The 27,601-nt window shown below is 53.8% G+C and overlaps 7 protein-coding genes across 7 annotated transcripts; 3 read left to right on the top strand and 4 right to left on the bottom strand.

The window, feature by feature from the left end:
* Positions 1–283: 283 nt before the first annotated feature.
* PG985_000196 (uncharacterized protein) lies at positions 284–3,880 on the bottom strand (the record flags this gene model as incomplete). Its single annotated transcript, XM_066819965.1, has 4 exons — positions 284–1,385; positions 1,546–3,440; positions 3,513–3,577; positions 3,871–3,880. 4 exons carry the CDS (start codon positions 3,878–3,880, stop codon positions 284–286), a joined length of 3,072 nt encoding a protein of 1,023 aa, XP_066690844.1.
* Positions 3,881–4,329: 449 nt separating this feature from the next.
* PG985_000197 (uncharacterized protein) lies at positions 4,330–5,550 on the bottom strand (the record flags this gene model as incomplete). The annotated part of the gene is made up of 2 exons (XM_066819966.1): positions 4,330–4,803; positions 5,518–5,550. 2 exons carry the CDS (start codon positions 5,548–5,550, stop codon positions 4,330–4,332), a joined length of 507 nt encoding a protein of 168 aa, XP_066690845.1.
* On the top strand, positions 5,549–5,956 carry PG985_000198 (uncharacterized protein; the record flags this gene model as incomplete). The annotated part of the gene is made up of 2 exons (XM_066819967.1): positions 5,549–5,622; positions 5,680–5,956. The coding sequence occupies 2 exons, from the start codon at positions 5,549–5,551 to the stop codon at positions 5,954–5,956; spliced, it is 351 nt and encodes a 116-aa protein (XP_066690846.1).
* Positions 5,957–7,588: 1,632 nt separating this feature from the next.
* On the top strand, positions 7,589–9,242 carry PG985_000199 (uncharacterized protein; the record flags this gene model as incomplete). Its single annotated transcript, XM_066819968.1, has 5 exons — positions 7,589–7,947; positions 8,012–8,208; positions 8,286–8,610; positions 8,670–9,050; positions 9,122–9,242. 5 exons carry the CDS (start codon positions 7,589–7,591, stop codon positions 9,240–9,242), a joined length of 1,383 nt encoding a protein of 460 aa, XP_066690847.1.
* Positions 9,243–9,376: 134 nt separating this feature from the next.
* On the top strand, positions 9,377–9,580 carry PG985_000200 (uncharacterized protein; the record flags this gene model as incomplete). Its single annotated transcript, XM_066819969.1, has 1 exon — positions 9,377–9,580. The coding sequence occupies one exon, from the start codon at positions 9,377–9,379 to the stop codon at positions 9,578–9,580; it is 204 nt and encodes a 67-aa protein (XP_066690848.1).
* Positions 9,581–11,235: 1,655 nt separating this feature from the next.
* PG985_000201 (kinase-like protein) lies at positions 11,236–14,740 on the bottom strand (the record flags this gene model as incomplete). The annotated part of the gene is made up of 2 exons (XM_066819970.1): positions 11,236–13,797; positions 13,865–14,740. 2 exons carry the CDS (start codon positions 14,738–14,740, stop codon positions 11,236–11,238), a joined length of 3,438 nt encoding a protein of 1,145 aa, XP_066690849.1.
* A 7,469-nt stretch (positions 14,741–22,209) lies between these two features.
* On the bottom strand, positions 22,210–23,739 carry PG985_000202 (GWT1-domain-containing protein; the record flags this gene model as incomplete). The annotated part of the gene is made up of 1 exon (XM_066819971.1): positions 22,210–23,739. One exon carries the CDS (start codon positions 23,737–23,739, stop codon positions 22,210–22,212), a length of 1,530 nt encoding a protein of 509 aa, XP_066690850.1.
* Between the last annotated feature and the right edge of the window lie 3,862 nt (positions 23,740–27,601).

The raw sequence follows: 27,601 nt of genomic DNA on the forward strand, positions 1-27,601 counted from the left end.
TTCTCTCTTTCGCCTACCCATCATTTCCTCTAACCACCTCATAGCCGCGTCGCAATTGTCGGAGGACTCTTCTCTCCTACTGTGAATTGAAGAGAACGCTATCAGCCAATGTTGCGTATTGGCGTCTGCACATCAGCTTTGTTTTCCAACCAAGTGCTTTTGCGATGTGTGTCATAAGAGTGGCATGCGTCACCGTTTCATGTCGTTATTCGACGAACAAGTAGGGTCCTTGATGTGAATCTACTCGTTCCATCTCATCTAACTTTGACATGGTGAATCAAGCCTAACCAAGCTTTATCTCATCCCAGGTGGCATCGCGAAACGCCGCTTGGAAGACTTTACCTATAGCCACACGCTCCCAAAGCGCCCGCTCATGGTTCCTTTCCAACATCATGACATAGTAGAGATCCCATTCGCTCTCTTCCCTCTCCTTGGGAATGTAATAGTTCCACACTGGACACTCGTACTCCGTTAGTTTCTTGGCGTCCGAAAGGGCAATCAGATTGGCCGTCGCAACGTCGCGGCCGCCCATTTGTTTCCTTGGCAGGACGATGGATCCGCACCAGTCACCACCCTTGTCAACGATGCTGTACTGGCGCAGCTCGCCCGGCGCTGCAGTATCTGGTGGAATCTCGCTATCGTCGCGACTAGCTACTATGAGCAGGTCGATCTGCCATGTCCAGAACTGGAGGATAGGCATAGCGTAGATTGTACCCTCATCGGGTGCAGAAAACGGACCTCGTATAATGCTGAATGGGTTGTCCGGTAGTATGCCTGTGAATTTAGTGCTTTCTAGCTTCTCCACGCTGGGTCGTATGGGGCGGCCGAAATTGTCTTCTTTGCGTTCCTTACTCTTTCTCTCACCCTCTGATGCGCTGTCAGAAACCTCCTCGTAGATGTTCCCTCGATCAAAGTTCTCATCAGTATATGACGATGACGAAGAGACATCTTCGTTCATCATTTCTTCGGCATCATCGCCAGAGCCCATACTTCCAAGATCCCAATCTGTGTGTTTTCTTGACTTCTGATGCTTTGTATCCGTAGGATAAGCAGGTGATTTGTAGCTTTTGTAGCTTTTGTAGCTTTGGCTTCGGCGCGAATTTTGAGGCTCTTTTTCCTCCTCGTCTTCTCCCTCATAGTATCCTTGAGGCAAGCGTTGAAGATAAGCTTTGTTTGTTTGCCGTGACCAACTCCCCCTTTTATTCCGACGGCTAACATGCCCGTGGTACTTTGGATCAGGGTAGACGAATCGATCTGCCAGGCCTCTCCGGGTATTTCCATTGTACTCGCCTGTCTCGGGGTACGGCATCGGCGGGGGCGGATAGGAATACCTAACCCTTGGCGGAGACGGTGGCGGATGCCCAGAGGGTCGTGCGGGATAATACCTTGGAGATAGTGGTATTTCATGGTAATCGACGGGATTTTCCTGGGCATGGCGTTTCTTCCCCTGCGTAACCCCTCCAACGCGACTCTGTGCTTTGGTCCTCCGAGAGGACGTGTTTATCCCATAGAGGACGCAGATTCCCTTCGTAATCTCTCACGTACCAGCGGATCCAAGTGTGGTCTCTCAGCCACTCCTGGACATTGGACACACACCCCTCCATTATGCTTGGAGTGTACTCAGCTTTGCCACCAATCCAGCCGCTCCAAGCCCAGCTGGGAAACTCCTTACCGCCATAGCCATCATCTTGGGCATTGCATTTGCAATTGCCCATCTCGTCCTGGGTACATGAAGCTACACTGCGCTTGTGTGCCGGCTTTCCCCTCCTCCGGCTCAGCTGCGTCGTCGGCATCCAGAGTAGAGCAAGATCAAAGTGTGAGGATGGCAAGCCATAGAACAATGGTGCGTTAAGCTGCTGCTGGAGAAGCCACGCAGTCCCTTGGAACGCTGTCAGGATATCCTTGGGTTGCGTCAGGTTTCGATCGGTGTACAATGGGACGCATTTCATATAGAACCAAAAGGCCCGGTGCTGTAGCTCGCCCAAGGTGCGGAGGGGCGAGTTTGTCCAGTCGAGGGACCAGCCGTTGATGCCCCCGTCGGTAAATATATGTTGCGAGATAACGGTCGAACGGCATTGGAAGTAGACTTGGCCCTCGGCAAAGATGAGGCAGCGACGCGAGAGAAGCCGCTCTTGAAATGTCCAGCCTCGTTTGTTCCAGATGGAATCCTCGACAACAGTTTCTGGTGGTTTGGATACCAGGAGTCGAACGCCTGGGAGACATTCTGCCGTCAAGGGTGGTACGTCCGCAGCATCCGCAGCTCTGATTGCTCCTCGGATCTCTTCCGTTGTCATCCCCTGGCGCGAAGGGAGATGGATCTTCGAATTAGGGACCGGGGAAGGAGCTCTATGCCGTTGAAATGCCATATGGCCACCCATGACTGGAGGAGGAGAAGAGCTCGTGTTGGATGCACGTTTGAGATGTTCAGTTGGTGAAGCAGCCCTCAGGGTAGGGCTGACGGCTCGCAGCCCCACATCGACATCGCCGTCAGCCGCACAGATGGTGAAGTGCGCATTTCCGTATACCAAATGCATCGCCTTGGCATTAAGCTCCCAGGAGCTGGTGCTGTCTTGGACAATGCACAGTGAGTCAATCCAGACATAACGCTCGCCAAGCCGGGCTACCAGAAGGATGGATTCTTGAATCGTCCGCGGTAGCCGCTCCCACGCGCTTTCGAGGCCTCCATGCTGAATGCGGACCATGACGTTGGCTCTAGTTGTCACGTACGGTTTGTCATTCAGGGGGTTCTTCCCCCAGACGTAACTGATGGCCACATAGCGCTCGGGTTTCCCATTTATAATGGGCAAGGCTTTCAATTGCATGTCAATAACGTCAACAACGCCGAAATACGTACTCTTGATCAGCCTTCGGAAATCGCGGTTCGTGCCGTGCGTATTCTTGCACTTGGATCCATGGTTGTTGACGCAGAGATCTATCCAGCTTTTCATAAGAGCTTGCTTCTCTTTGTTGTCCACGAGCCCACGAGCAAGGAAGTGTGACTCTTTGGCATTGGAAGCATAAGCGTCCGAGTTGATCCTTCTTGAGCCCTTTGGGGCGACGAGTACCAGGTAAACACTCTCCTCCTTGCCACTCGTTTCCCTCCAGGAGAGTCGTATTCTTCTGGTACAGTTGATGGCGCGTTCTCCTTTAGTTATCTGGCGCCCATCTACCTCCCATGTCAAGAACAAGTTCGTGTTTGCGCCAACCCTGATACCGCTGTAGCGCTGAACAGCTCGGTAGGCAAGATCACAAAATCGACAGGTGCCACAACGCTCTTTAACCTGATCTAATCGCCCGAAAACTCTCTTGCCGTCGCCAGAGTTGAGGCTCATACTTCGACCATGAGCAGAGTTACCAGACGAGTGACTTTGCGTAAATCTTGACCTGTTGATGATGAACTTGTGTACACTGAGATCCAACTGCTGGCATGATGCGCAGAGCTAAGGCGTGAACAATTGTTAGTCTCGCTGCTCGTGACTAAAATGGCCCACTGGGCTCGAACGATAGCTCACCAAGGTTTCCCCGCGCTCGTCCGCAACAACGGTAGTGCTACCGCTTTCGGAATCAACCATCTTATCTACAGTGTGGGGTAAGATAAACTCAAGCGAGGGAATCGCTGCTGGCAACATCTACACATGAATTGCAATCCTCCTTATTAGACCGCAGTCGTTGTCAAAGTAGGGGCACAATAGAGCAATGGTAGAGCTCACGTAATGCTGTGGTAGATTGAGGCTCTGGCCACAATGCTAGCTAGTCGGGTCCACGAAGCCAATGTTAGAGCTGCCTAGAGATTGAGATGACCATCTCGGAACGCAACAACTAGTAGGCCCGTCTGAAGGGGGGTGGCATGGAATCTCTATTGGTGCTTACCAGCCTTCATATTGGCAGTCACGTGAGTTGATCTTTCTTACAAAAAAAACGAACATTCGTGGGTCAAGGTCATTAATGCGTGAATCCCAAAAGCACATGAAACCCTTTAATTATTTAACGGAGGTAGGCACGCTGCATTCAAGACGTGCTCTCCCTTGAAAGCGTCACTCCTGCTGATAGGCGGTGCCGACTGCCTTACAGTTGATAGTAGTACAATAGTATTATTAATTCAAAGGGCACCCAAAGGGAAACTACCCAAGGAGAGGCCAGAGGGCTACCTATCTCTAGGCTAGCTCAGGTTGGTACGAATCGACAAGCCCCATTTTGCCTTGCATGCGCCTTCCTAGCTGATACCGAATTGTATCAAACTTTGCACCATCCTAGACCCGATAATATCCGAGGCCAACTATACCGCCCTATTACGGCGGCTTAATTGGGAGGCCATCATAGCTTGTTAGCTTAGCAAGGAAAACCACAGTCCAGGTCGACCGTATCCGGAATGAACCGCGCGCCGTGACTGTCCCATTGACCAACGGTGCAGCGGTCATTACTGGAACCCGCAACACCGGAGCTCCAGTGGTCGCCCTCGTACGTAAAGTCAACCAGGTTGCCGTCGATAGCTACGCTGACCTGCATGGGGCTCTTCAGACCCGGCGCCTCGCCGTGAAAGGGCCGGTTGCCCGTGTGGGCCTTGGGGACGGCCGGGATGTCTTCCTTGCGGATCCAGGTCTGCGCGCCGTCGAAGAGGGTGACGGCGGCGGACTGCCGGTCCCCGCGCTCGTTGATGATGACTTGGACGTGGACGCCGCACCAGCCGCCGACCCAGCGCTTCTCGATGGGGATGGGGGCGGCGGCGACGACCACCTCGGTGGCATTGGTCGCGGTCGCGGTCGCGTTGGCGTTGGCGTCGGCAGGGATGGGGGCGGCCCAGGCCTTGGAGGCGAGGCCGAAGACGGCGGCTAGGAATGGGGTGGTGGTGATGGCGTGCATTGTGTATTGATTGATGATGATGACTTAGTTTCGAGTAGACAAGTATGTTTGAGGGTATTTCGTTTTCTGTGAGTCTTTTTGTTTGAGAAGTTATGCTTCGGCTGGTATCGAATCGAAAGAGAAGCCGAGGGCAGCAGCCTTTTGTACGCAAACCACGGGGTCGCCAGCAGCGACCGGAGAAAGGAACAGGAAAGGGTTTTCGCAGATACGGGTATGTTGGCCGTTATTAAGCTTTTGTCGATCCACGGGAGTCATATTTGGTTGTAAATGTTGTATTAATAGTTTCGGAGATATTAGCTATATGCTATATAAATAGATTTAAAAGAAGAAAAATCTTTTTAACCTTCTACTAAGCAGGTACACAAATCACCTTCAATAGAACTTATGACATTCATGCCCCTAGATCCTCCCCTGGACTCTCCACAGGCTGGCTTAGGATGCGATATACGAAGAATGCCTCGTGGGGTATGGCTCCTCGTAACTGCAAGTGAATTTGCCATGGTTCTTAGTCCCTCCCGGTGGCTGTAGCTAGCGCCGTTGGAATATGTAGCCCCATCGCGTATTTGTCTAAGTAGAAAGGTAAGGTGGCACGGATGTTTCTACAGGGCCATATAGGGAAGGGGGCGGCATCGATGGCAGCTTCGCCTCTCGCTGTACCAACACCCTCGCGAGCACCGTGGCGACCATCATGGTGGACGACGGCATAGCGCGCGTCGGGTTCGCGGTCAACCGCGGCAACATGCACCACGTGATCCCGGAGCGGTATGACTGACTGTGCACCCTGCCGCTTCGCCAAACCAACCCGGGCGCCTTCTACAGCCGATTTCTCCGAGAGCAGACCGTAGCCCTGCCGCCTCAGCTCCCCGCTGGTGATAACTCAGGTGAAGCGGCAAATCGTGGTGGCGCGGACTGTGACGACAACGAGGAAGAGGAGGAGATCCAATTGCTGTTGGGACCAGCGCATCAGGTGAGACTCAGGCCTACCCGCGACGGGCAGGCCTATGGGCGCGCTCCCAAGGTCGATTCGTTCAAAGCAGGGAATTTCCACGGCAACACGGCAGTGCTGTTTAATTCCATGCGGAAAGTAGGCACTTAGTCAAAGTTGGCTCGGCACTTACCAACATTGGGATAAACCGAGCTTACCCACGTTCTAGCCCAGGTATCCATGATATTGGAAGTGCTTTTTGATATACCGCTGCCCTTCTGCTACGTCAGCTATTCTATTTTCGTGCAGATTTTTCAACTCCTCCCAGTTTCCGGGGACGTGATAGCTGCGTCAGGGTACTCTATAAATAGGACGGGAGTAGAGCTATATGCGTGAGCCACGTGTATATTGATGGATAAAGTGCCTGTCTAACCTTTGGTATTGAAGGGGATGGTGTACAGCTCATATATATATATATGCGCACGTGTGGACTGGGGATAGTGTGCCGCCACGTGCCTCGCTCTTTGACATGTCCTTATGAGTATCCTGTATACCGAACAGTTATACGGGAGATCTGACCGTCTTTCCAAGAGTTCGCCTCTCAAAAACCACCAGAAATAATGATAAGATAGCACAGGTGAAGTTGTAACGAACAGCAGCGTATTTGTCCGATTTCAGCCAGGTCACCTATCTTCAGCAAAAAAAGAGAGTCGAGTATTGCCAAGTGGTTGATTAGTCAACGGATGTGGCCATGCGATATGCAAGGCAGTCTGACGGCTAAGTCAGCAGCGCGCGGTTATATCACTTCCTGGTCACACCCTGCCTGCACCCCGCCCGCCGCCGAACCCATGCACGTCAGAGCCGAGCATCCTTTTTCTCATTTGCCTAAGATGGCAGTCGAGCTCTCCTTTTCGAGCACGATTGGGAATCCTTGCCGGTCATATGATCAAGCGACATCACGCTGCTGCTGCTACTTCCCCGCCCCCCTCGCTTCCCTTGTGCAGCTTGTCCAAGCGACGAGAGTATTGCGCCGAGTGCAACCCAGACGGTTGTCATCCATGTACTTCCCTCTCTTCCCCACAATCGTTGCTGGACAATGCGAACAAAGCTGTCGTCGCCACGTGCCAACGGAGCCATGACGGACATGGCCCCTTCCGCCATGATGGCATAGCAGGCTCGGTGGTGTCGCAATGAAGACCCGAGTGACGCTGGTCTCGTTCGTGGGAGAAATCTCGACTACGAAGTGGTGCTGAGCCAATATTGCGGTGTACTATATACCGGGAACCCAAAGAGGTAACTGTTGCTGTTGGGAGACGGGTGGGGGGAAGGGACTCGATTGGCTGGTTTCCGATGCGACCCTCCCTACTGCAAGATCGAATTCCTCCGCATGGCCCAATCCATTTGCCTGCAGAGAATATTGCGACCTCCCCATTACAGCTGCCACCGGCGACTCATGCAAGACTATCTGTCAGCGATTGGAAATCGACTTCCAACCAGAAACCTCATCACCGGTGGGCGCAAACCACCAGTGCCGGTGGGTGACATTGCCGTGCCAGGGCGGCGCTGTCAGTCGATGTCAACAAATTCTCCGAACTGTCGGGAACCACCAGCAACCCGCCTCCTCCCCCACCAGACCGACTAACCGACTTGGTAGGCTTCGAGGGCTACAAATAGCTGCACCATGATCGTCACCATTCTGTCCTGGATGGGAGAGACTCCAGCCCCAAGCAGGACTTCCTTCCAGCTCCCCGACTCAGCTATCGTGACCAAGACTGTCGCCCTCGTCTCCTCTTCAAACACAACATGACCCGAGCCCGGATCCCCATCCTCACAACCGCCCTGGCCGCCGGCGCCCTCGCCCTCGACATACCCGCCGTCCCCAGCTGGCCCGACGCGGGCCGCTGCACGGACAAGTCGCTGACCATCCCCAGCTGGGTCGTCTCGGACTACCGGGTCGTAGGCGGCACGACCACCTTCAAGGTCCACAACCGCGCCTCGGAGAAGACGCCCTACGCGGCCGACGTCGAGTGCACGTCCGCGGGGGTCTGCCAGGGCAGCGGCATCGGGGCCGAGGCCCTCCGCGAGACCGTCTCCGTGGGCGACGATGGCAACCCTGTCGTCGGCTTGACCGAGACGTGGGTGTGCGGCGATACCAGTGACAAGTAAGGACGCCATGCCCCCATCATCCTGAATTGTGAAGCCTGAAGCTAATTATGGTGTCACTAGGGTGTTCTTCCAGGCCAGTGGTAACGCCACCATTACCCAGTGTGCCGGAAACGATTGTGTCTCGCCTATCCCGTATCTGGTTACAGGATCGCTGAAGCTGCCCGTACCGCTCACACCGGCGCAACCAACGCCGCCGCCCGGATACAAGGCGTCTACATGTGCCAATGTCGGCAAGGACCAGTGGACCGTCACCGGAGGTAAGCACTGCGTGGCCCGGCAAGCCTACAAGGCGTACCCACGACTTCTGACCGCTAACACGAAATCGTATTCACAGTTTCCTACCAAAACTACGCAAAGGGCCAGTGCAAACAGTGGTACCTCGAGGACCGTGTTTGCTTGGATAGCAAGACCGGCAGTTTCACATCCAAGGGCCAGTACCTCAGTCTCAATGTCACCAATAACGCCATCCAGTACGAAGTGGGGTGTTCCTACACGCCTAAATACAACGACTTCGACATACCCAGCCCGCTGCGATGCACGGGTGGAGAGTTCAACGAAATCGCGCTGGACGTGTCGTGGTCTGGCACCGCCCCCGATTTCACCCTGAAGATCGAAGAGCTATGGTATTGCCTGGAGAGCCCGGCGACCAACATCGAACCGTAAGTTCTCCACGTTGCCAAGGTAGATCGCTCCTACTAACCAAACACCTGAACGACAGGACCGCCATCGTAGCCTCGGGCAGCGCGCCTATCACCCTGGCCTGCGAGTCCCACACAGGCATCACCGGCGCCGCCGACGACGTCGTCACCATCTGCACGGACCCGGCCGACGCCCACACCGTGGAGGGGACCCAGACGGCCAAGCAGACGCTGCCGGCCTTCGCGCTGGACACGGCCTACCCCGCGCAGGGCGGCTGCACCTTCGACAGCGTCGTGAGCCCGACCTTCTACATGCGCGGCATGTTCTTCGAGACGACGCCGTTCGAGGACCCGGCCGCCGCGGAGCTCGCCCGCTTCACCTGCGGCCTGACGGGGCCCGGGTTCGCCGACCACTTCTTTTACGAGAAGGCGCCGGTCTCGGGGGCGGGGGTTGGTGCGGTGTAAGTTTGATCCTCCCCCAAAAGCAGACGATCAATATTGTAGGGCATTTGCTGACGTAGTCTGGTGGCAGGTACGACTGTGCTTCCAATAGAAACCAGTTGGGCTGCAGCTACAGCTTCGATGCGCCCAAGCGGATGCTTACCCTGGACAAGGTGTGGGAGTGCAAGGACAAGAACGCCGCCCAGCCGTAAGCCTCCTCTCCATCTTCATTCCACCCCCTTTACCCCCCTGCCCCGATCGCGCCTCGGATCATGAACGTGTGCTTACCATTCCTTGTGTGGACGACAGACTGTACTTTGACGGCCAGGGCACCTACGACTGGAACATGGACCCCAACTCGCGGTGCTCGACGCCCAACAGCAACATCTACTGCTACTGGTACGACAACCTCGCCACCTCGCAGCCGGGGGTCCCGTACGGCATCCCCAAGGTCACGGTGGGCCTGGTCAACAGTGGGGGGAGGGCGCCGCGGCTCGCGAGCACCGTCCGCGAGAACGGGGCGTGGTCCTTGCTGAACAGCGAGTTATGAATACCGCCTAAGGAGAACGGGTGGACGTGGACATTGAGCAATTGGTAGGACGTGCTCAGATTGAGTACTTGCTTAGTTGTGGATTAATCAACTTGGATCTTTGAAGAAAGGAGTCGTAGTGCCATCGTGATTCTGGCCATGTGGCCGCAGTTGCTGCATGGATGCATTGCCCCAAGCCCACCGAACAATTGTCTGTATACTCGTTTATGTATCATCGGGGGGTGGTTCAGATAACCAACACCCACAGCCGCGGCATCGAACAACAGGATATGACCTTCTTTAGGGATGCTATACTCTTGAAAAACTCCTCAGGCTAAGTGCTGAGTACCGACTATGCTTCATCCCCTTGATGGCGAAAGCGCTGCTCCCACTAGATTAGAAACAAGGATTGCCGCTGAGCCAGAAAGATGGCACGCGCCACGAAAGGGCTCTCAGGGCACATCTATAGAAGCCTTGCTCGCATCAAACGATGAACCGATCTTGCATTCTGTAACGGAACGCGGCGACGCATATACTTGCGAAGCCGTAGAAGAAGCCACCGATCAATCTTTGGTGTTTCCGTGTATGGTATCTTTCGAGACATCGCCAAAAGAGGGAGAAACTACAACAATTGGAAGGGATTGGCTCAGGGTATTGCTTACCACTCAACCGAAACTTACGCAACAAGAGCACCGGCTGTTACAATGGAAGGGTCCCATGATTTTGAAGTGAACGGTCAGATAAACCGCTTCATAGAAGCCATTCATTCCCCAGAGAACTCCCACTCACTTGGCGACAGAGCACAGGAGGGGCCAGCAAGAAAACCTACAAGCAAGACAGTTCACGAACAACAGACACAACAGGTAGAAAGAGGTTTGATATGATTTAGATGCTAACAAATTAAATCTGGTGTCTTAGTGAGAACGGCAAGATAAGCAGCTTCTTGGGCCGAGAGCTTTTGCTCCATCGCCGCCGAGCCGCCAATGGTGGGTGTGTGATTGATGCGGGAGTAAAACATCCCAGGTTTACCACACACACACACACATACACACACAAAACAGACACACCCGTTTCCAGTTTTCCCTCTTCTACTCCCCGTACGTGTGAACGATCTCCCCCGTTCCCTGCCCAGCAAAAAAACACAACCATGGCGCGACTCGAGTTCCCGAGTCTTCTAAGAAACCAACAAACGCCCTTCCCTACAAACAGAGGATTCGAGACAAGAAGAAGAAAAAAGAATTGACCAGGAGAAGAAGGAATAGTTCGCAGTAGGAGAGGTTCCCATGTCATCTGATCATTAATCGACATGAAAGTAATGCGGCCGTGTCTCGGATTCTCGTCGCAGCCGCCCGTATTATAGCCGATTGTTCGATAGTGGCGTAGGATATGGTGAGGGCCGGTATGAGGGGGGAATACCAGCGTATATTAGGCTTGTGGACGTGGAAGGGTGGAGGGAGAGAGACGCTGCCTGAAACAGTTCAAGATTACAATGCGATGTGTGGGATATAGATGTATCGATGGAAAACCAGTCATCAACTTCGTCGAATTCCAGGGGTATTTCATTCGCAGCAACGATGCAACAAACAGCAGATTCGATAAACAAAGGAGACGTGCCGCGCAGAGCGAGTTCGACAAAGGGCGTCAGTGCTTCAGTGCCGGTGCATCCTCCACGAAAATCAAACTTCTCCACCGCGGGCCTTGCCTCGTCTCCGGAAGAAGTCCATGACTCTCTTGGCGGCACCACTACTGCCGGCGTGATCGTGTGGCTTTCCGTATTCTTCGCCGTCGTAGGCGTCGACGAATCTCTTGTTCTTCTGAAGCACGCCACGGCCGCCCCGGCTCGCAGACCGTCGCTGATCCGTGCTCTCCGAATCATATCCGCCCTGGTAGGGCGCAGAGGTCGGCGTCCGCCGTTGGGGACGATCGACAGACGATTCGGAACCCGAGTTGAGGACAGCGCCCTGCTGCATATGAGATGGGACGGCATTCGGGCGCGAAGACGAGGCGTGACGTTGGTGGTAGCTGGGGCTCTCGGGATGCTGGGTGGATGCGTCGCGCTGGTGGGACTCATCGTACGAGCCATCGGCGGCGTACTGATGATGGTTGGGGCTCAACCGAGCATCGGTTTGGCGTCCGTATTCATCCCCATGGTAGTCCTGGTGTTGCTGAGACGGATCAGGTGATGGCGTGTGAGCATCTCTGCCGAGACCCATCGCCTTCATCAAGGAGAAGCGTCTGGGGTTAAGGGGCTTCTCGAGGGAGACCTGGGACCCGGCTATGCTGCCACTACGCTTCTTGCCGAGTCCCAAAGCCTGCGAGAAGGAACGGCGCGAGGCGCGAGAATCGATCGAAGGCCGGCCACTCTCGACTGGCCCCATGTTGCCCATGCTGACAGGGGGGTATTTCCTGTTGTTGGGCTTGTCAACCGGCTGTTGCTGCTCGGCACGCTTCTTACGGCCGCCAAATAGGGAACCGCTGCGCCCAAACAGCTTGTCTCCGATTCCACCGATGGTGTTTGATCTCCTGTGGCCTTTGGCGTCGGGGGCATAGGTCGCCGATTGCGGCGTATGCTGCCGCTGTGGGCCTGCCTCGTTCTCCTGGCCTGAAATGCGAGCAAACTTATCAGGGGCGGAGACGCTTGGCTTTCCAAAGTCCATGTCTGGAGTTTCCTGGGCCGCCGGACTGGAAGTGGGATAGTTATTGGCTCCGCCCTTCGGCTGCGACATCCTTCCGTGGGCATTCGTGCCAGCAACCGTAGGTGGAATGGGCTGGCCGTACGAGGCTCGTGATGAGCCAAGACCGTGTCGTGATCCTGATCCTGTCGAGTGCATGGAGCTGCGAGTGGCTGGCCTGGGAGCTCCCTGGTGTCCAGGTGTGCCTGTCGTCATATAAGCAGTCTCGGAAGCAGACCGTGTCGATTCCCGGTGAGGTCGAGAAACCGGCGCATTCTGGTTCCGGTGAGCGCTTGGTGGCCGGGTGGACCTGTTCTGACCTGGGGATCCGGTGTATGCCTCTTTCGCGACTGGCGGATCTCTGGGCAACGGCTTGTCCTGGGGAGAAGTGTGCACCTCGACCGGGACCGGGCCTTGGCTAGAGGACCGGGCTTTGGTGCCCTTTCCACGGGGGCTTGCACTCTCGCCTCCACGCTGCGTCTGCGTAGTAGGAGCGACATATTCGACCTGCACAGTTCGGCGCTTGTTGTCCTTGTGCGTCTTCGTGTATGCTTGCGCTTCTTCGGGGTCAACAGGACCTTGTTTCCGGGCAAGATCGCCGACGGCGGTCGGCTGAGGCTTCGCTTTGGTAGGCTCCCGAACCGATGCGCTCCGAGCCAAACCAGAATCCTCTTCTTCGTCGGGCACGGTGGTGTTTTGAATCTCGCTCGTGGTGGTCGTGGTGCTCGTGATGAGCTCGACCACGTGTGCGTATTCAGCCAGCCAGCTGTGCCTGGCCACTTCGAAGAGGTCCGCTCTTTTCCGCGGGCTGGGTACCAATATGCGGCGCAGGAGATCTCGGGCGTGCGGTGTGACGTACTCGGGGAAGGTAAGAGGAGTGTTGACAATGTACTTGTAGAGCAAGTTAATGTTGTCACCTTCCGGGTTGGCCGGATCGTCGTCGAAAGGGAGGTAACCGGCAAGCATGGCGTAAAGGATAACACCACAGCTCCAAACATCTACCTTGCGACCCGTGTACAGCGAATCGCTGACAACAAGCTCCGGCGCGGCATAACAGGGACTGCCACAACTGGTCTGCATCAGGTCACCTCTCCGCAGCCCATTAGGCTTCGTCTTGTCCAACCCGGTGCTCTTGACGTAATCGCGATCGCCCAGTCCCAACTCTTCCTGTTCTGTCAGCTCATCATTTGCATCGAAGGTGTTGGCGAATCCGAAATCAGTAATAATGATGTTCCGGTTGCGGTCCAACAGCAGGTTCTCGAGCTTCAAGTCTCGGTGAACGATGCCCTTTTTGTGCAGGTACCCCACGCCAGACACCAACTGTGCGAACAGTCGCCGAGCGGCGTTATCTTTCAAATAGCGATGGTTGAGGATGTAGTCGAATAGCTCGCCACCAGAGGCATACTCGAGGACAATGCCAATGTGGCGCTCAGTCTCGGACATTTCGTGCAACCTAACGATGTTGGGATGGGAGACGCCGCGAAGAATCGATACCTCGCGGTAAATCTTGTTGAGTCTGGAGGGATTGCTTCCAACGCTATCCCTGCGTATAAGCTTGATAGCGACCTGAGGGCAAGATATGCATGTTAACGAAACTGATCAAGGGTGGATCGGCGGGGAAGTAGATACGCACCTGTACGCCGCCATCTTGTTTCCAACCTAATTTGACTTTACCAAATTCTCCCTCTCCGATGGTGCTTCCTAGGTAGTAGTCGCCAAACTTTGTGGCTTTCTCCCTCTTAGAGTGGTCATGGCGGCTTCGGCCGCCTCTCCTACTGGGCTCCTCCGGTGCATCTCGGGAGGCGACGATCGGTGGAGGGGTAGCATCGTCGTAGTCATCCTGCGCGGCCGCTGCAGCCGCTGCAAGGGCGTGGGCTTCATCCTGTCGCTCTTGTTCCCGAGCCAGATCCACTTCTGGTTGAGAAACGACGATTTGGTTCAATACCTCGCTTGCTTCGCGGGACGGTTGTTTCGACGAGCTACGAGTTGATGTGGGGTTGGTTCGGATCGGCATTGCGGTCGAAATCGTGGCAGAGTCTTGTCGACCCCTCTCTTGCTGCTGCGCGCGGCGGGTCCTGGAATCATCGTATCCGTTCTGGCTATGGCGGCTACTACTCGGTTCGCCGTTGGGAACTCTTGAGGAAGAAGACGCCCTTTCTTCCGCGCGTGCGGCTCTCCGAGAGCTATGTTGTGTGGAGGAGGTTCGAGGGGGCGCGGTCGGCGGTTCGTGTCGTCGACGGTTGGAAGGGGGGGAATGCTGGTATTCGACTGCAGCCACGGGGACTGGCGAAGCCATTGCTGTACGTGAAGTCATTGGCGAGGACTGTGTCTGGTCTGGGTAGCCGGTGCTGGTTGCGCTCGGCCTTCGAGAAGGATGGTTCGACGATGCAGGTGACGCAGAAGCAAGGTTCTCTCTCGCATAATAGCCCTCCGGGCCGGAAGGATGCGAGTTCAATGCTGGCAGGGACGTTGGCTGATGTGGAGCGGCCTGCAGTGCAGCAGACGACATCTTCCACGCGAGGGACGCGCAGAAGGATGGATTAGGTCCCGAAAATGCGGGATGTCCTAGGAGCAGGGATTACTGCCCTGCGGGCAGGCTGTCGTGTTGGATTTCGATTGCTGACGCGAATGGGGGTTACTTCGACAGCAAACGGTCGGAGAGAAAAGAAGGAGGGAAAGCAGGCCTAGAGACGATTTTCGGCTTACTTGCTGATTTGGATAGGTAAACCAGACGAATTGCGCCGCCTCAGACGGGTGAGACTTTGGCTAGACGAAAGGCCGTTAAACCAGAAGTTTGGAATGAAAACTCAAATACCCAGTCAGGCTCGTCCAAGATGAGTCTTTCGAAAATGCAATGGGCGTCAGGTTTCAGAATCAACGGCCTGGCGGATGTTTCGACGAAGCGTGGTAACAAGCGAATGGTAACGAGTAGTTTGGAAATGGTCCTAGATTGGGCCAATGTCAATTGGGCTGGTGTGTTTTTTCCCTGTCGCCCAAGGCCGGTTGTTGGCGAGAAATGCAAGAACGTGCGGTCTGGGGCCAATGAAGGTGGTTTTTGCTTATTCGCGATGGTCCAGTGATCCGGTTCAGCATATCATCATGCAGAAGTGATGCGAGGCGGAGGTCTAATTACTGGTCGCGTCTTGCTTGTTGTGTTTGGGTGCCCGAAAGGATTCCCCAATTATTCCTCTGCGGCAACAAGGAACGCTCTGCATCAGACTCCAGCTCAGAAGAGGACACGCCTAGCCTGTAGCAACGAATTGGCGGGATGGACCAGGAACCGACAGCAGCGCGAGTTTTGTGCTTTTTCTCGAGGGCAGTCGTCGTCGGGTGTATTTCAATTGTGGCCAAATTGGATTCTGGACTCGAAATGCGTCCGTGGGTAAGGCGTTGCGCGCGTGTCGAGAAACTGGAATGAGCGAAATGAGACGAGCTGGCACCGGCGTCGAAAGTAGCGCGTTTGGAATCCGAGCCTGCAATTGATGGACAAGCAGGAAGGTCGATTTACTGGTGGCCGGGTTCAAACGCTCGAAGTTAGGCGGCAGGCTGCACACTGAGAATCGCTCAAGTCGCCGGCGAGAGACTGCAATGGAGACAAATGGAAAAGAAGAAAAAAGAAATTCCCAGTTCTGCCGATCTCCCGGTATACCGTCTTCCTTACGAGAATTCGGGGTGCGCAGGTGTGGTGTTGATGTTTTGGGGGTGTTGCCAGTAGTAGCGGTTTTATTAATATTAAGGGGCGCTCAGGTCAAGCTTCCCGCATCAAAAGCTGCTGCTGCGCTGGTGCCGGCGTTGGTGCTGGCGCTGGCCTGGGCTGCAATTGGAGTGGGCTTAGCGTTAAATTGGTCGTCTCCGTTCGGGTTTCCCTTGGTTTTCTACGCCCGTAGTCTCTGTTAGATACTTGTCCGCGTAGAAAAACGAGACCAAACACAAACAATGCAAAGTGCAAAAATAAGACGAGATGGACGCTTTTGTTGCAGAAGAGCAGACAGAGCAGGTTGCATGCGCATCGGGCAGCCAACGCGGATATGTCATGCGACTTTTCAGAGGACAATCTGCTGCTGAAACTGACAGCAATTCCAAGGGGTGGGATATTGGACAGTGAGCTCGGATGACCGTGGGCGATCTCGCCTTGGCATGGGTTTCTCGACACCCGTCCAGCTTGCTCTCGCGTACAGGAGGGGGATTGTCTAGGTAGGTAGAGTCGCTGCCGATGCAGTTCGTTCGCTCGGTTCGTCCAATGGTCAATCAATAGCAAGTCGAACGTACCGTGTGAAATGAAATGATCTCCCGTGTCCCTCTCGGTGATGATGTTCCCTCTCTCTCTCTACAGGCTCACGGCAAGGCTGGCCTTGCTCGTCTTGTGGGAAAAACAAGAAAAGATGGCGGACCGACCAGAGGCTCCGAACGCAAGATGCTGCGTTGCGTTGCGATGGTGGTATTGGAGGTGGGATAGGGAAGGCAGGAGAGCCAAGATAGGGTGGGAATCTCAGGCGGCGGACGAGGTGAAGGACATCTATCTATCTAATGTATCTACGATACAGCACCTGAACCCACCGACCAGGCGGAACTAAACAAACCGACTGGAGCTACGGAGAGGAGAGATGGAGAGTAGCAAGCAGGCAGGTATCGTCCAAGACAGCACAGCCCATACAGTACATGACCGTCGGGCCCTTAACCGCGGAAGAAGAGACGAGGAAGAAGAAAACACACGGCGAGACGGCTGGGTCACCCCATTCATTCTATCAAAGCCAAGTATCAAGTTCCCAGACCACTGCAACCTACGAGAGACAATCCTGGACAGGGTGGGTTTGGGGAAATTATCAACTCTGGGTGTTTATGGCAAATGCACTTTCCTCTACCTTTCAATGTAACTTTGTACCCGAACCCAAGCACGACGGGGCCCTGACTGATCAGTCCATTAGCCAAAACGGTTCGACCAACTTCTGCAGGGGGACGTCCTCCTCCTCCTGTACTGCTCCTGCACCTATGCACCTGCAACCGCATGTACCGCCGTACCCGGGACCGGTGCGTTCAAATGTGGATTTCATTCTCGTGAGCTGCGTGTCGTCGACTCCTGTAAGTACCTACTTGCCTACGACGACGGCCGCGTAGAACGATTCGACTGCCACTAGAAGCTGGAGAGGGGGGCCGTGAGCATCCATGATGGGGGACTACCTACTTGCCTGTACGTGCGAATGGAAATACTTCAAAACGTGCTGGCTGGAAGGCAAAGATGGCCGCCGTCCGGGTCTTACGAGTACGGAGTACTGTATGTAGATATCCCCCCGTTCGACAGGGGTGCTCTAATGAGATTGACTGATCAAATGGCATTGATGGTGATGATGCAGGTACCGCACCAGACAAGAACCGTCAAGTCGCGCACGACTCACGGCATACTGCTACCTACCTACCATTGCAGCGCATCGCTTTGCATCGCATCTCAAGAAATCATCACCCATTTGCACCTCACTGATCACTTCCGCATCGCTGGGTAGGTAGGAGGTAGGTAGGTACTTTTCAATCCCGGTAGGCCAAACCCAACCTACCTGTACCCATCTAGCGAAAAGGAAAGAAAACGGGATGCCCCGCGGTACCGTGCTGTCGTAGTAGGCTGTCCTTGTCTTACAGTCATTCCCGCCAGAGCACCTCGTTTCAATCGACCAGCTAATCAAACCACACACTCTCCTCGCACTTTACTTTTGTATGCGACAACCCTCCAAAAGCGTCCTATGTTTCGCATGGCCGGAGCCCACATGATCTGGTCTTTCGTCGCCTATGCACCCGCACATTACACACGCCCATTAAACTAGTCGCACCTTGTTGATGTTCTGGCTTGGCTTCGGGTTCGAGAGAGAGAAGCCTCGGCGCTATTGAACTCTGGCCGGCTTCCAAAACAGAAGCAACGGTGCCTCGCCACGAATCGCCGATAGATACACATACTTGCTAGCCTTACCGGTTTTGCCAACCCAGTAGGAAGGTATTTGTTTTCATCCTCGTATCATCCATTTCTCGGGAATCAGCAGCTGAAAGGGATCAAGGGGTTGTCGCCTACTTCCCGCTCAGCTTCAGCAGTCTCCCTACAAGAACATATGGGATGAGATGATAGACCAATCCACCATGATTTGATTTGGACACGGACCAGCGCTGTCAACCCTGATACGCGAGAGTGAGATACGAGACACATCACTTTAGCCATGTGCCCATCATTGCCACGGCCGAGAACCTAATAATAAAGTCGAGAAACAAAAAGGTCTGTCATGACTCTGGGGGGTGGGCAAAAGGCTCTCCGACCACACCGGAAGCTTAAACCAACCCTCGGCGGCCATACGACGACGAACAGTACGGAGTACACACACCAAGCTTGATACACCCCGACAGCCTAGACACTTTCTCGAGATGGCAATTACTCTTCCCGAGAGTCAAGCTCGGACGGGCCTCAGAGTTTGTTTGACACGCTTCCGTCGCCCTTTGTGTTGATGTTGACAAACGCGGTTGGCACATCTGAGCGGGAAGACCAGACGTCCGCCCAGCTGGATCGCAATTCGGCACTGACGGTCGTGATATTCGAGAAAAAGTCGCTCATCTGACAGGACTCGGGCATTTGGCATGTAGGAATGGCACGGATGCACTTTTCCATCTCCATATCCACTCCACTGGGTGGTTCCCACCCAGCCCGATGCGAACAAGGGCATTACATTGTACGCCAGGAACATTACCTCTAAGAAGCCTTAGCTGCTTGGCGTTTCTGGAGACGCCGAAAAAAAGTGGCTGGGGTCTGGCAACCTCGTCATTTTGTTTGAATTGCTGACTAGAGTGGCCTGGTCGGGAAAAGCATGCGGTTCCTATTTGAACCACCTGCACGAACAAAGGGAAACAGGAGCGGCGGCGGCTGATGAGGATGAGCTGCAGAAGCAAGGCCGGTACATAGCTGTATCATCTGTCCGTTCAAGGTTCAATCCTGGATACAAGATTTGTCCCTCATCCAATGTCTCTGGGCCACATGCCTGTCATGTCAGCTTATGTCATCCACGGACGGCTATGCTTCAGAACCCTGCACGGTCGTTGTTGACAAGTTGGTCTTCGATTTGACGCGGCCCCCTTTGAGACATGAAAAGAAGTTGATATTCATCGTCTGCGCATTGACCTTGACCGGCCCTTCGCTGATGCTCTGATATTGCGACTGGTAGACACATCATCGTCGTCAACCTTATATTATTTCGTACAGCCACAGCATCACTGTCTTGCACCCTACAATGACATTCTGGTTGATTACAATGTGAGGGGTGGTTTATCTCCCAGCTGGTATGATACGTACACATAGCCAGCTCGTTGGATGACCACTACCTATGCACCACGTGGACGAGCCAACAGAATAGGGACGCCTTAAACGGGTGCTACTGTCCAGCCAGCCCAGGCCTTGCAAAAGCACCAAGGAAACAAACAAACAAACAAGAAGAAAAACCATCATCGGGCTTCGTTTTCGTTGCCTCCAGCCAGATAAACCTGTTTTTTCTCTTGCCCTCTTCTTACGCTTTATCTCCTCGGTATCACGGCTTTTCGAGAAGCTGCGTGTCAGCTGTTAGTAACAGTTTACGACATGGTGATGCATTCTTCTTCCCCGTCCATCATCATATTCCCCATCTCGCATTGACTGCCGGAGATGAACGGCTGACGGGGCCTCCTCCATTTTCGGGATCCAGGATGAGCCCTTCAGCCCTTCGCTTCCAAGCCACCAGAAAACTTCTAGGGCCAAGTTGCCTTTTGTCCTCCGACGTCAAGCCTACTACTACCCGCCTAGCCTATGTTTGTAGCTCTTAGTAGTAGCAGCTAGGCCCAGGACAGGACCCGGCAGGAGCTTTTTGCCGGTCTGCCCTAGGATGATGATGGAATCCCGATCTCTCTGATCAATGCCCTTTTTCCGTCCGCTTCGGCATGAACGACAACCCCTCGACACACACACACACCGGCGGCTACTTAGCTTAGCAAAGAGGCTAGCCGCTTGCCTTCCCTGCTATTCATGGCATATCACCTCACAAACACCACCACCCCCCACCCCACCGCAACCCCCGGCCGCTCTTAAATCTGCAGGTCCAATCCTTGCATGAAACATATGGTTCCACCGAGCCGAACTTCGAGAACAAACAAATTGCGATGGGAGGGAGGCGCTGGGGAGCTCTTTGATTTCCCGGCCTCCTCTCCAGGAATTGCTAATACCCGAGTCAATCTTACTGGCTTATAGCCGTCTGTGCAAGGGTTTGGTTTGGGACGAAATATCGCGAGATCGCCGAGAGGTGGGGACGACTCGTTTCTTCAATGCCGCACGCAAACCACCGCTTGCCGCACAGTCCATACATACAAAGAAGGAATCACTCAACACGGCGGGCGCTTGAGGCCGGCGCTTCGGGCGATGTTCTCAAGGTTCCCCATTCCTCACCCAGCATGAAGTTCATGCCGTCTCCAAACTCAACCCAGGTAGTGATGTAACCACATGCCGGCTCTCTCTCTTTCGCATCGAGGAGCCCCCCTGGCCTGCCAACCTGCTGGTCGGCCTTCTGGCCCCTTTATGCATGCACGAAGCTGAATCAGTAGACGGGAGCCGATTTGTTTCCATTGTCGCATGGCCTTCCCGCCTCTCGGCATGCATCCGTCAGTCAGTCAAAGTCAAGCACTCGTGTCGCCCCCATCTTTTTCCATTGGGCTTCCCCAGTCCTGTCCGTACTGTGTGTGTGTGCTCTCAGATATGTCTATTTTCGTATCCCTCGATGCGATGCTGACGATATACAGTAGTAGTAGCTCCTTCTGCCCTATCGCCGCACCGCTATCTATGTAGTCGGCCCCCCTTCCCCCCAATACCAAGCCAAGCCTCTTGCTGTCCGTCGTCCTACACAAGTTACATACCACGTATATAGATGCGCGGGTCCTGGCAGAACTGCTGGCCTCCACTCCCTCCCCCATGGTAGCACAAACCTCCAAGAAAATCGATTCTCTAACGCGGGAAGCCTGCAGCATGGGCGTTTTGGGCCATGTTCAGCTTGCCGGGAGAGGCACGGATAGGCGGGCAGACGCAGGTAGGTTGCAATAAATGGACTGCATGGCGCACCATTGCTTGCCCAATTGTCTCAGAAGAACCATGCAGACTTACTTCTTGATCCCGGGCGTTAATCGTGTTTGTTATCCGGAGGAGCGAGCGCACCCTCGCCATACGTATGTACATGCATGCATGCGCCTGCATGCGACGCCGCTACATACCTCTTTTCTTCCTTTTTCTTGTCTGGTTTCGGTTGTCACGAACCCTCGAGGCGAACGATCTGAACACACTGAGCTTGCGTGGCCCGTGACGTGAGCCCAACGAGTAGGTATCGGGCAAGCACTTACTTGCCACAGTATGTAGACTGGACGTTACCTATAATGAATACGAGCACGTGATCCCCAAGTGAGGCTGATGTTCATCGATCGAGTCCATCCGGGTCAAGACGTCGTTGAGGCCGGCGCACACGGCGGTGTCTGCTTCGTGCGCGCTGCTGATCTCCGTCATAGTCTGGAAATTCCCTTCTCCATCGATCTGCTTCAATACTTCTCATGTCCTCGTGGGTCTGTCCCAAGACTTCGGAGATGCGGCACGAGCTCATGGTGCTGCCAGTCTTGAGAGCGTCGTCGTTCATGGTCAAATCCAACCTAGTGCTTTCAACATGTCCTCGACACAGCCGCATCCGAAATCTCGAGTGCTTTGGACACTTACGTAACATTCGCTTAACAAGCGAAGAATTGCAAAGGATCTTGTCTGCCAAGTTTGAGGTTCCATGAGTAGGCCTCAATTACCCCTTTCGTACTTTTGTCAGGTCCCATCTCGGCGTCATCCGGTCTGCATTGGGAGTGGTTCAAGTCACATGATTAATTCAATAAACAATTCAGCAGATAGAGATAGTAGTGGTTAAATTGATTCATGATGATCGCGTATTGGCGATATGTCTGTGTTTATAACTTGATACTCACATCCATCCAGTCAAGGCCCAGAGCGATACCAGTAACCGCAGCAGCATACCCCAAGAGGATACCCATTGTACCCACCGGCCCAACATGTAATGTCGGCACGGTCAGGTTCACCAATCCCGTCAGCAAATTCGCCACGAGGAACACGGCCAATCCGTTGCGGTTGTAAGCCCGCAGGACACGGCTCGTGGCCGTCAGGTAGGCTTCGCGTTCCGTCCGCGCATCGGTGGCATTGTAGAAGGCGGGGAAGCAGAAGCTGTCGATGGCGTAGAACGCAAGGATCGTGACATTGTTGGTAGCTGCGACCCAGAAGATATAGGGCAGGTTGGCCAAGCGGCGAGAGACGTCGAGGCCGGCCCCGCGAACTGGATTGGTCACGAAGTAGTACATCGCCGCCCAGACGCCGGTCCAGGCCGCCATGGTCAGCAGCAGAGAGTTCCTCTGTGCGCCAGGAGTCGAGGCACTACGTCCGTTCATCTTGCGGGGTAGCATGTACATGCCGGCATCCTGGCCGGCAAGGAAGATGGCCAGGTACCCGATGAAACTGCAGATGCCCTCGCGATTCTTTGACAGCAGATCCACTCGCGGCGCAAGTAGGATATAGGCCTTCAGAGGAGTAGTCTCGAGTACAGCTTGATAAATAACGCCAAGCAAGACGGAAAGGGCTGCGTAACTGGGCACGTATTTGAGTACACTCTGGAACAGGGCCACAAAGGGCGGAAGGAACCCCAGCGTGAAGAAAAAGTTCCAGTGCACGCCATACTCGGACACGTGCTCCGCATAATCCAGGCCCTTGACGCTCAACAGCCGGATGACACCCAGGACCAACAAGGGTAGCGAATGGCGCATCGAGTCCAGAAGCCGCCGGGCCAGGGGAGTAGTACGCCCTGCGGCGCGCTCCTTCAACAGCGGTCTCGCGCCGACGACGCCGGCGGAGAAGACGAAGCTTCCGACACCGCCGTCCATCAGGGAGGTGCCCCACGTCTCGACCTTGGCGAAGCGCCGCGGGAACAGGCGAAAGTCCACCGCAAGAATGGCCAGGCACGTCATGATCATCAGAGACCCACGGTAGTGCGTGAGGAAGGGCTTGACCGAGAGCACGCTCAGCTCGCCCCGTCCCGCCGCGCTTCCTGCATCTTTCCCGTTCTTGTTCTTGGACTGCGCGCTCGGGGGCAGCTTCGGCTTTCTCTTGGGGGCTGCGATGTTCGGCGGCAGGGCGTAGACCAGGATCGCCGGCGCAATCAGCAGGCCCGAGAGCAGGAACGGCCTGTCGGCGTAGATCGTGATGGCGAGCAGGAAGGCGCATACGTTAAGCAGGAAGTCGACGAGGAGGGCCAGTGGGCCGTAGGACTTGAAAAATGATTGTCGGGTCTGGAGGACGGACCAAAGCAGTACCGCCACGAAGCTGACGGCGGTCACGTAGTTCACCTCGGAAGCTTCGCCGCCGGAGAGGTTCGAAACGAAGTCCTCTTTCAGCTGCTTGTAGCTTGTGGAGTTGGATGCGTTGCTCGTCATCTTGTCGCTCGATCGCGCGCGCAAGCCAGACAGAACAGCTGGAATTGAGAGAGGGAGAAGTAGATATATTCAATGGATTGACAGTATCTTGCGCTGGTCACCTAATCATAGACATTTCGCCAGCCTTATAGTGATAGTAAAGGCAACGTGTCGCGATACGTTGCAATGACAGATTGACAAAAGTTGCAGCTTCAATTCAATTCCGATCGACGTGGCGATGCTCGGCCTTCAAGAGGAAAGCATCATGCGATAATGGCCAATCAAAACTGATCGCGAAAGAGGTGCCAGTGGAGCACGGGCCCACCCCAACCTCTGCTTCCCACACATGAGGCTCTGCTTTTCGTGGCATACATTGACAAGCGATCGCCATTTTCATACTTTGCTTCTTCAGCTTTCAAGGAAGATGGGATACTGACCAAGAATGGGACTGTTTCAGAGTGGTAACTACATACATTTGTACATTATTCAGTTGCTTAGGGTACCAACTAATCCAATTCAGTAAGCCCTTGCATTGCTTCATTGGTGACTGGCTGCATTTCAAATCTGGAAGCACTCCAACCTGTCCAGCGCACAACGGCTGCAAGAGCTGTTGAGTTTAGGAGATCAACATCACTTTCAATCGATATGTCAACTATGCATTGCATTCTAGTCAGAGCACAAGCTAATAGCCCAGACTTATTGTACATGCATGTATGGAGTTATACGACACAAAAACTGAAATGATGACCAGAGAGATCTTGAATCATATGCAACTCACCAGCTCAGAACGCCTGGCTATATCAAATGCACCCAGCATGGTGCACAGCTGGCCCATACATAGAAGATCTTTCCATGTCGGATGCCGAAGCCAAAGCTTTGTACCTTCTCCTGCGATATGCATACACCAAACTTGCAGTGTCACATTTCTGGCAGTTCGTCTATAGGGGGAAACATAGAGTCGGTGGTTAAGGATAGCAGCCGTTTGCAAGCGATTTCTACATCCTCATTATGCTATACATAACAGAGGCTCCTTTCAGCCAGCCCCTTTTGGCTCTAAACCGTCTGATGCTGACCAAGAGATTGTTATCACCATCCAAAGAAAGTCACACACATTCTTGACAATGTAAGATTTATAGCCCAGCTAGGAGTACACAGAACGACCTGTAACATCATGAGATTGCATTGGATTTCGAACCTACATATCCACCATGCTATTCTTGAGATCCCATGAGAAAGGGGCGAGCTCTTGAGATGTAGCTAAAAATGCATTTGTCTAGCGGCAGTATTGGGCTTGTATTATAGTAAAAGCTGACCCGAAAAAGTCTACTGGAGAGGAGTCGTGTTAGGCTATTTACCTAGAGACATAGAAATGTGGTCTCGAACGCATATTGCAGTGATGTAAGAAAACCAAGAGGCGGAACAGTAGCACCGCCCGTGGAAAGCGTCTTAGTATATAGAAGAGTCGCTCGCAGTGGTGGTTCTACAATAAACGCTCTGCTAGATCTTCCGACACGGTTTCAACTTAGTACTCTCTTATGACCGTTAACATGTGTTGATCAAGGTGGCTAAACTCAGAACTAGGTAGTACATAACACAAATATGAAAGGCTTTCTTCGCAGGTTAGCTTTCCTCGCAGGTTATATGCTACTGCTCAGACCTGAACCAACTGAAAAGGCAGCGAGATTATAAATAAGAGACTATATAGCATGGTAAAAGGAGCAAGGATGGCATGTTTGCCATAGGCTATAGTATTTGGTTCATGTCAGGGGTTGAGCACAGAGGGCACTCAGGGGCAAGACATGGGCCAAGGTAAGAAAAAGGAGACTTCAGAGCACATCCGTATCGACAAGGAACATTCCCACACATAGAACAACGGAGTCAGGCTGACATCAAGCCGTGCTGTCGGGCTGCCCGTTGCAGGCAGATTCAAACCCCTTTCCACCTCCTGAACTTGTGACCTTGGGCATGATTCCCTCAAAGCAAGGGCACTAGACGGCCCAACCACACGCCTGTCATGGGGGCCTCGTCGTCGGCGCCATCGTTCTCTGTGCCCAACTCACATTCAAGGCGACGGCCCTCATAGGTTCCGCGGAAGTGCAGCTCGATGTCGCCCCATACAATTGGGGTGACCAGACCATTGAGTGTCTTTGCATGTCCGAGCCAGCGCTGCTTGGTCTGGTCGAGGCAGCAGCGACTTGCATGTAAACATCACTTCTGCTCGTTTGCTATATGTGTATTGCAGATGTTGCTATGTTGTTGGAAACCTATCAGCCTCCTAACCCCCTACCTAGTCCTAGTTCTGCACCACAACGTGCCATATCCCTGTTCCTTCTCTGATACTCCACTTCCACCACTAAGGTTTACCCTTCCCGCCTTGAAGTGAACCCAAAACCTTGATTTGGCATGCCATACCTTCGTCACCCACCAACACAACGATGTCCTCTCTCGCTTTGCACGCCAGCCAATGTAATCAGCCGTCGCCCAACATAAACTCCCGTAACGCTTTGGTTATTATAAGCAAAACAGGTCCGTTGGCCCAATGGTAAGGCGTCTGACTACGAATCAGGAGATTCTGGGTTCGAGCCCCAGGCGGACCTACAGCACAAACCTGTTCAGGAGTATTCACTCCTGAACATTTGTTTTTGTTGCCGACGCAACCAAACAAGAGTGCATTCATTTTTGGATCGCCTTATTTCTCTACAAAATACCGACATCGTGGAGGGTCGCATCCATTTCACGTGATTGCCAACATAATCGTGGTTCTGGATAGGCGATCACACCACAATAACATGGATGCCGGCAGGGTTGAATGCACCATGTCGAAAGCTCGGACGAACCCTGAATTCTTTTTGGACATCAGATCTGGGTTTTGGATAGTGCTAGCCATATTGAGCGCAATATTACTTGGGTGGATGCATATGTATGTCCCCGAGAGTGCAGTCGAATGAAGTTGGGCACGACATCCTGAGCCTAACCAACGAGCCAATGTCTCTGTCGCATCTTGAGCCGACTAGGTCTTTTCTCCGATAATTAAATCTGACAAAGCAAGGCACCATTCTATCATGCATGCTGCATAAAACGTGTGTGGCTATCTAGATGGAAGGCTTGCAGATATGTATCAGAAACCTGCATGGCGTGGGCAACCAAAGGACTCCGAGTGATTTTCCATCGGCTCGGCATAGAAGGCACGCAGCCTGAGAACGAGGCGGTCAAGCCTAGGGGAGACTTCGCATTGGTAATACGGTACGCTGTGTCGTTTCTACAACTACGGTGTGGCCATGCATATGGGAAAAAGCGATTCGCATGTTTCTTGGTCACCTGCTTCAGGCATGATTTTGAAAAGTCGTTGCAAATTGCAATACAAAGGAGTCGGGCAGACCGCGGCTTAGCGGGACCCAGAGACCCAGCCAGATCTGAACCAAGGTGGCCCCGAAAGGAGATAAGCGCTTGCTCTCGTCGCTATAATCCGTGTTCCACGTCTCCATTGGCATCTTGCATTGCGAGCCTATCGTCTTTCTGGCATGAATTTGGGCGGCTTTGCCCCATGGCCGTTCGACGAAAAAGCGAGTTCGGCGGTGTGGTGCAAAATCATTTCCCATCCCCCCCTAAGTTGCGGGGGGCTCGACTGAGCCGAACGCCCGAAAATTATTTAGCTCCAGGGTCCAGTTGCTGTGACGTAAGCGGGCAATTCATCAGCGCCACCTAATGAACGACCTTCCGTTAATGCTGATGAATTTGAGAAAGGGCGCGAGAAGGAAGCCGTTAGAATGTGGTATGGAGCACAGGAAGAGGAGAGCAGAGATATCATATAAGCAAACACTCCTAATCATAGTCACGACATGCAGGCCGAGTCAGTCGGGTTGCCGCCCTGATTCAAGCCCGT

Source organism: Apiospora marii, assembly GCF_038362585.1.
Source record: "Apiospora marii strain CBS 49790 chromosome Unknown utg000001l_segment0_segment0, whole genome shotgun sequence".
Taxonomy (NCBI): domain Eukaryota; kingdom Fungi; phylum Ascomycota; class Sordariomycetes; order Amphisphaeriales; family Apiosporaceae; genus Apiospora; species Apiospora marii.